The sequence below is a fragment of the Zingiber officinale genome, chromosome 10A (assembly GCF_018446385.1).
Source record: "Zingiber officinale cultivar Zhangliang chromosome 10A, Zo_v1.1, whole genome shotgun sequence".
NCBI classification, from domain to species: domain Eukaryota; kingdom Viridiplantae; phylum Streptophyta; class Magnoliopsida; order Zingiberales; family Zingiberaceae; genus Zingiber; species Zingiber officinale.
The window spans coordinates 41,955,629-41,964,414 of NC_056004.1; the positions used below are offsets into that span (position 1 = coordinate 41,955,629).

At 41.1% G+C, this 8,786-nt stretch overlaps 1 protein-coding gene and 1 non-coding gene across 2 annotated transcripts; one reads left to right on the plus strand and one right to left on the minus strand.

The window, feature by feature from the left end:
* The first annotated feature begins 415 nt into the window (after positions 1-415).
* On the plus strand, positions 416-523 carry LOC122028332. The gene has a single exon (XR_006124736.1). It is a non-coding gene; the product is annotated as a small nucleolar RNA R71 (small nucleolar RNA).
* Positions 524-7,244: 6,721 nt separating this feature from the next.
* Positions 7,245-8,057, minus strand: LOC122026626. The gene is made up of 2 exons (XM_042585360.1): positions 7,761-8,057; positions 7,245-7,574 (listed from the first exon to the last, which is right to left on the minus strand). Exons 1-2 carry the CDS (start codon positions 8,055-8,057, stop codon positions 7,245-7,247), a joined length of 627 nt encoding a protein of 208 aa, XP_042441294.1.
* Positions 8,058-8,786: the final 729 nt, after the last annotated feature.

Here is an 8,786-nt window from a genome sequence, read left to right on the forward strand (position 1 = left end):
TTCTTCTCCTCATTCTTATATAGATCTTTATCCATAAGTTCTTTAAGACTCTTACCACTTCTCAACTTGTTAACCTTGCATTTTGTACTGAACTTCTCTATTCTTTTCAACCCCTCAATCTGTGATTTGTTGATGTCTCTGTGATTTGATGAAGTTTTCTCTCTGTGCATGGGCAGTTGTAACAACTCTTGTGTGACAGTTGCATTCTTGGCTTGCTCTTCAGGAATTGTTGGGGGAAATTCCATCCAACTTTTGTCTGACCATTCTTGGAGGTTCAATGTCACTTGATCAATTAATGTATATGCTTCATCCAAACTTTTATTCATTAAAAAACCTCTAGAAGATGAATCCAATGATGATTTATTTGAGGGAAAAAATCCTCATATAGAATATATGTACTGTCAGCCATCTTTTTAAACCATGATGAGGACACTATCTTAATAAATCTTTGAATCTGTTTCATACTTCAAATAGTGATTCTCCATCTGTCTGAGAAAAATTTGTGATGCAATTTCCCATGTACACCATTCTGCTTGGAGGGAAAAAGTGATTCAGAAATCGCTGCTCCAATTGTTCCCAACTACCAAGTCCTTGCTTTATCCTTAATACTGAAAGGAATGCCATCAACCAAAATGCATCTGTTGATACTCCTTCACAGTTTACATCTTGCAATATTCAAAAAATTCCTCAAGGTGTAAATATGGGTTTTTTGATACTTCTCCTCTAAATTTGTGATCTTGTATTATGGTAATTAACTCTGTGTCTAATTGAAAACTTTTTACTTCGATATGATATTGCACAATGAAGTCATAAATCTTATAGAAATGGGTGCAAAAAATTCTCTCAAAAGCATACTTGACATGTTAGTGTTCATGGATAAAAAAATGTAAATATTAAAGAAAATAAAACAAAAAATGCAAAATTAAGAACAAGATAGAAAATATAGAAATTAAGAAAAGGAAAAACTAGACTATAAACTAATGACAAGAAAAATAAATACAGAAATAAAACAAACAAGAAAATGAAAAATCTATTAACAAGTCTAGAGTAACTCTTATACTAATAAGCTAATGTTAATCAGAAATAGTCCTCAGTAATGAAGCCAAAAACTTGATGTGTATAATCCACAAGTGCACGATTATCATCAAGTAATAAAATATCAATTTCATAGGGATTGTTGATTAAGCACTAGTTAACTTCATACAATGAGTTATCTAGATAATAAAAGGTTGGCTCACAAACACTTAAAAGAGAAAGAGAATGGAAGAGAGAAAGAGAATTGAGCATAAGTGATTAAAGGATGATAGATTCTAGGATTTCGACTTTACTATGATGCTAGTTAATGTCTCTATACATTGTTCATCTACCTAACTCCATGTTTACACTCGTGTAGGAATTCTAACTAAAGTCTGGCACAACCCTATGCAGGTCGCACCAGAGAGTTTACCCAAGTTCTAACGCCCTTGAGTAAAAAAGCAACTATAGAAAGTTCGGTTAAAGGGATACCCTAGGGCCCCCCGGTCTTACAATCTCTAGAGTTAACTGATTTACTTTCTAATGGTAGATTAATACAATTAATTAAAATGGGTAACCTAGAAAGTTTGGTTAAAGGAATACCCTCTTTCACAAGGCCCCCCGGTCATACAATTGCTAGATTACACAAATCACTTCCTAACATTAATTTGGGAGAAATCCTTTAAACTCTAATTAACTTCCTTTGTAGGGAATTGCCCTCTGTTTCAAGGATGATACCCTAGAAAGTAAGGGATAGACTCTGTCATAGGATCCCTGGTTAAATAAACCAAAGTATCTCCTCTACACAATAACTAAAACTTTACATCTAAATGTATTAACCTCACATATATTTTGTCAAACACATACAAGGTACAACACATAAGAACAAGTCTATAAAATATATCATTGCACAATAAAATATCCAAATATCTAGTTTATACATCACATTATATTACAACTACTTCCTACATCCTACATCTAGAAATCTACTACATTACATAGGAAATACAACCAAGAGACAAGAAATTAAGCATTCTACAATCCAAAATACAAGATAGAGAATAGAGGAATGCTTATCTATGAGTAACTGGTCTTCTTTCTTGTAATCCTAGCTTCAGAGGAAGACAGATCAACATAGATAAAGCTTCTAGGGTTCCCCAAAGGGGGAACCCTTCTCCAAGGAAAGGGACGGAGCCCCTAGCTAAAGATGTGTGAAAAAAGGAGAAAAATCTTTTTTATAGCAAGGGGGCATGCCCCCCTTGTTTTCACCACCACGACCATGACTTTTGGAATAGCCTACCCGTGAATCACCACGGCTAGAGAGGCACAACCCTACCAATTGTCACAACCAGGGTGCGAAGCCACTCAGGTGGAGAGGCATGGCCATGCCTTTTGACAAGGTTTAACCTTGATTTAGTTATGGAAAAATTGGCATAGCTATGTGAAACCACATGACCTACCCTTGATTATGCTATGGAAGGGGGCATGACCATGTGATTTCACATGGTCGTCCCTTGGTTGGCCGCTAGTGGGAGGCACAGCCGGAGCCTATTTTATCTCTAATGGGGGGCATGACCATGCCTTTTGGCACAGTCGGAGCTTGCTTTGCTTCGGGAGAGAGCACACGGTCGTGCCAAAGGGCATAACCAGGTTACTGGATTTTTATAATTTGCTTCAATGTGTGCCCTTTACTCCGATTTCACTTCAATTTGCATCCTGTCAATCAAAAATAAATAAAGAACAGATCTTCAAACAAATAGAATGGAAGTATGACATAATAATAAAATATGATGTAATAAACATAGATTATATACATGAAATATAAGTAGATATGCGTTAAAGAATACTTAAAAATATATATAATCTACATATATCATGGGAGTTGATTAACCTAAAGTTAAATTAAATAAGCCTAGGTATAAAATCAAAAACCTAAGCTTTGATTTCCCTAATCTCCCAACTCTCCTCATCCTCCCGAGATCCTCTCACGACTTTCCCCTCTCACCCAATTGCTGACGTCACCGATAGTGGTGGTGGGAGCTGGTGTCGGCAACTCTTCAGCCATGAGCAAGGATCTGCCAATTCTTCTGACCGCCAATGCCACCCTCTTCTTTCCTCCCGATCCCTGATGCTGCCGACCGTTGATTCACCTCCCCTCGCGATCCTGCCTCACCGCCACCCCATCTCTTAATCTCCAGCCATCTTCCTTCGAATGAGGCCAGGACCGTAACTACACCGATAGTGTGAGAGCCGGCAATGCTCTCCCTCTCATGAGCTTCCTTTCTCCCTGAGCCGACACCACCTCTTTGCTTAAGGCCAGATCGACCAATGCCACTGACCAAGTAAGAGTCATTGGTCACCACTCTTCTGGCAACAAGAAGGTAAGATGTGTCTTCTTTACCTTTTTCCCTTCCTTCGGTTTGACCATTGGCCACTGTTGACATCCGAGTAGCATGTAGGGTTGCAGATCCATTGCTACGATGACCTTATCCTCTACTGAATCCCGACCACCATTATAGGTCAGTGATCCCTAATGTGTTAAGTGGTGCTGGGGTCTTATTCATAATTACCGAAGAGGGAGCCATGCTACGTGTTGTAGAGGTAAGGAAATCTATAGGATAAGTGTTAAAACATATAAGTTACATACTATGAATGGAAGATTTCTATTTGTGATTCTAATTCATGTAGAAATTTAAAATGTGGAAGGGATAGTAGAGGTTAATTGGGTTGGTTGTTACCAGGAGGTTGAGAGGGTAGGTTTCTTGTAAAGAGATTGTTGTAAACCAACATGAAACCATTACATTACTATTTTGGGGGCAAATTCATGTATGGTTAACCCTAATCTAGTAAGTTTATGGTATTATTAAGGTAATTGAGGATTAAACCTAATCTAATGGAGAGGATGGATTAATTAGGGTTAATGAAGGGTTAACTCTAATTTAATCAATGGATTGGTTGAATTGAAGGAAATCATTAATGAGGATTGAAGTGTTTTATGAATCTATGGTTAATCAAATTAAGGATTAATTGAGAAGTAATTAATTAATTGATAGGTTGATTCATTGATTATAGATTCATAGTTTTTCCTCGTATCTTGTATTGGTAGGATTCAAGCTGGATGTGGTATCTCAAACTTAAAGATGGATCTACAAATAAAAGACGATATTTCTTGACTTGCTTCTTTAGTATTTTGGCCTTAGTGCATGAGTTGTGTTTAGATAGTTGGTTGTTTTTACCTTGAATTTATTTGCATTTATTTCATGAGTTTGATACTTACCCTGCTTGATCTTTGAGATGATCGATTCCATATCTATACAGTCTATTGTTGTCATCTATGATATTTAGTATATACTGATTATCTTGTTTATTTTCATTGATTGCTATATATACATGTACTTTGTTCGACGTGTGGCACAAGATTCTGTCACGCCCCGAGAGTAAGGTTGTCCGAAGAAAATCGGACAGCACCTCCCCTGTAGCAGTGACAAATGGAACCGGTATACATCACCAACAGATAATACATATGCAAATTAAATCACAACCACGCAGATAATATGCAGCCCACACGGCTGTAAAATCAAACACAGCGGAAAACAAGAATATCAAGTATAAAGTAACGAAAACTCACCGCGGGACGGCCCGGCTTGACTCCTCGACAAACAACCAAATACAAAATAACAAGTCCACAGCCCAATTATTACAATGATAAATTCGAAGGTTTAACTCACAATAAAATGAAAACCAAAATCATAAAATCGTCCTCGGAAGCGACGTGGGACTGGCAGTCGGGAACCATCTCCAGTGTACTAGTATCATCTATCGACTACTTGGTGAAATTACCAATGTGGGTGGTGAGTATAAAGACTCAGCGGGTAATAGAATATACAGTGCATGAGTATCATAATGAACAGGAATACAAAAGGATACAGTCTCGGAAAGATAAATAGCAGATACTACTGGGTAAACAAAATATATATCCATACCTGAAACCATATTCTAGGCTAACAGTGTAAGGTCTGAGATAAAATAAACTGCTAGAGTACTACTCATAATCACCCAAATCACGTGTAAGGTATACTGTCAAAGAAAACAGTGTCCAAGCATACATAACAAATATGTAGTATCAGAATAGCATAAGTAGACATATAACAACAGAAACAAGTATAATAGAACCAACGTATGCACGGATGGTCACCCCGCCCACCTCTCTGCACCACGACCCCTGTATGATCGAGAGGCCGGATCAATGACAACTGTACCACACTCCAGCCGCCACTACTCTCGAGTGACCGAGTGGACAGTTCGCATAGTAGCTATATAGCTACATAGCAATAGGGTCCCTGCGGCCCAACTCCAGCCGCCACTACCCATGAGTGACCGAGTGGAGCGCGATAAGACAAGCGGCACGCTCCAGCCACCACTACCCATGAGTGGCCGAGCTGCGGCTTTGGCCAATGACCGTCTCAACCACAAGGGAGCCAAGGTCATCGGCGATGCATGCATGACATGATGCGAATAATGCAACAGTCATCATATATACAAAAGAACATGAATGCTACATGAATCCGCATGCTCCATACTAAGCATAAATAAACAGTAGTCAAACAGGTAAACATGACATATAGTATCTGCTAGTTATCAAGAATAACAACGGGAGACTGTATAGATACGAAAGTGAGCATCTCGAAGATTGAGTGGATAAAGTATCAAGCACAAGAATAAAATGAGTGGAGTCAAGATAAACTCTACTTTATTTGAGCTACTCATGCACCGAGAACAATAACTAAAGAAACAAGTAAAAAGTACCCACCTCAAATGTAGGCTGAATCCGACGTCAACCTCGTCACAATACCCGCCTCGATCAAAGTCCTGTATCAACGTACAAAATTTATCTAACTACATATGAAACTAAATAACTATACTAGTGTACATGACAGGTGAATTTAATCCAAGCTTCATTCATTACCCAAATGAATCCGCACTGATTTGCACAACCTAAATCAAAGCCCTAGTTTATGTCTTCAGATCAAAAAAATTCCCAGCCGAAACTATGTCAATTAGAATTCCCAGATCATGCATTTCGTCCCCAATACATAAATACGTATTCGAAAAATCTAAAGCTTTACCTCACGGTGAGCTCCCCACTGTTGACTCTCTGCCGGAAAGTGAGATCGCCGACGCTAGCACACCGATGCTACCCGATGCTTCCGATTCACAGATTTGAGCTCTCACAGGGCTACCAACAACCCAATCACACCTAATCAACACATAACCCCAACTGAAACCTAACAACCAGAACTGTAGATCTACATCCAAAGATGAAAATGGCTTACCCAATGACTCACGGCCAGAAATTATCTGCTAGGGATGTTCGCCAGTGTTGGATTGCTGCTGGAGAAGCTTGGCCGAGCTCCTCACCATGTGTTTCTGCTAGAATCAACTCCTAGTCATTCCAATCTCCTATCCTGGCCACCAATCGTAGATCCCCTAGCTACCAAACCCTAATTGAAACAATCCTCACCTCCACTTACCTCAATGACGAAATTCCTCACAGTCGACGAAGGAATCTTGACGGAGAACCTCAGCCTTAGAGCTCGGGTAGATAAACCACCGCTGGGAGCGCAGTCCTCAACCACGATGAGCTCTAGAACAAACTACTCGACTCCCGCCTCCACAGGACCCAGATCTCGCCACCTGACCGGAGATTCCCTGGTGAAGCGGCGTGTTTGAGGAAGGACACCGTCGGTGAGACCTCTACGGAGATGTCGAGGAAGTCGGAGGCTCGTCTCGCTACAAGGAGTTGGCGATCAGACGCGGCCGTGCGTCGGAGCTAGGTTCCGTCGGCAAGATCGGGAGGAAAGGGTGAGGAAATCGACGAAGGCAGAAGGTTCAGAGAAATAAGGGAAAACGACGATTTAGGGCTAGCACTGTAGCTTCTTATACGCATTAGGGTTTGGGTTAGATTAAGTTCTCACAACCCTTAAGTAGCCCTCCATTAATCATGATTTTCACTACATCTTAAGCCCAATAATTTATCCCCTTAAACCCTGTCATAAGTCCTCCAAATAAATCCAGAAAAATGTCTAAAAATTCCCAATAATCATTATAGGTTATTCTATTTTGCCGTATCTCACATTCTCCCCCTCTAATAAGAATTTGGTCCCCAAATTTACGACATAAATGCAATAAACGACCAACGACATGCGAAGTCAATCATTAAATGAAATAACTTACATACCTTCATCAAACATCTGTGGGTACCGCGCTCGGATCTCATCCTCTAGCTCCCAGGTTGCCTCGTCATCGAAATGATGCTCCCATCCAACCTTGACCAGTCGGATGGTCTTATTCCTCAGCTGGCGTTCCTTGCGATCCAATATCCGCACTGGAACCTCCTCATATGTTACATCTGGCTGAAGGGTGATCGAGACATCTGTCAAAATATGCGTAGGGTGTGGTACATATTTCCTCAACATGGATACGTGAAATACATCATGCACCCCGGCAAGTGAAGGAGGCATCGCCAGTCGATAAGCTACCTCACCGATCCTCTCAAGTATCTGAAAGGGTCCGATGTAACGAGGAGCTAACTTCCCTTTTAATCCAAACCTCCTCACTCCCTTGGTAGGAGACACTCGCAGGAACACATGATCGTCCACAGAAAACTCTAAAGGTCTCCGTCTCCGATCTGCATAACTTTTCTGTCGGTCCTGGGCTTCTGACATTTTGCGTCTGATGGTGCTAACCAACTCTGCATCTCGCTGAATACGGTGGGGCCCCAAGACTGACGATTCTCCAAGCTCGTCCCATAACGTAGGTGATCTACATGCTCTGCCATATAATGCCTCGAATGGTGCCATCTGAATCGCTGAGTGATAACTGTTATTGTATGCAAACTCCACTAAGTGCAAATGATCCTCCCAGCTACCTCCGAAGTCCATAACAATAGATCTCAATAGATCCTCCAATGTCTGGATAGTCCGCTCCGACTGCCAATCCGTCTGAGGGTGAAATGCAGTACTAAAACGGAGTTCCGTACCCATGGCCTGCTGGAGACTCCGCCAAAATCGAGAGGTAAATCGTGGATCTCTATCTGATATAATACTCAGAGGTATACCATGCAATCTGGTGATCTCTCTGCAGTATAACTCTGCCAATCGATCCAACGAATCCGTCCGACGAATCGGTAAGAAGTGTGCAGATTTGGTTAACCGATCAACGATTACCCAAATCGCATCATGACCCTTCCGGGTCCGGGGTAGTCCTACCACAAAGTCCATCGTGATATGCTCCCATTTCCATTTCGGTATTTCTATCTTCTGCAGTAACCCAGCTGGTCTTTGATGCTCTGCCTTAATCTACTGACAAACTAAACACTACGCCACAAATGTCGCAATATCCTTCTTCATACCATTCCACCAGTATGATCGTTTCAGATCCCTGTACATGCGAGTACCTCCTGGATGAATCGCAAATCTAGATCGATGTGCTTCCCGTAATAAGTCCTCCTGAACAGGATGTGACTCAGGGACGCATAATCTGCCGCGGAAATACACAATTCCACTATCATCACAGGTAAACTCCGTCTGCTATCCTGAGGTAACTCTGCAACGTAAAAACTGCAGATGCTGATCTGTAGCCTGAGCCTCTTTGATACACTCCACCATAGGTGACTGAGCAACCATGGTGACTAGCAAGCCTCGCTCTGTCTGTGCTTGCTCCATCAACCCCAACTCAGAGAAGCTTTGTATCAACTCTGTAACCATCACTCG

Excerpts from the sequence above, each read along its gene's own strand:
- LOC122026626 (XM_042585360.1), bottom strand. The coding sequence starts at position 8,057 with ATGGGTACGGAACTCCGTTTTAGTACTGCATTTCACCCTCAGACGGAT. Across the intron at positions 7,575-7,760 it reads TTCAGCGAGATGCAGAGTTG|ATACTTGAGAGGATCGGTGA; the intron begins GTTAGCACCATC and ends GGACCCTTTCAG.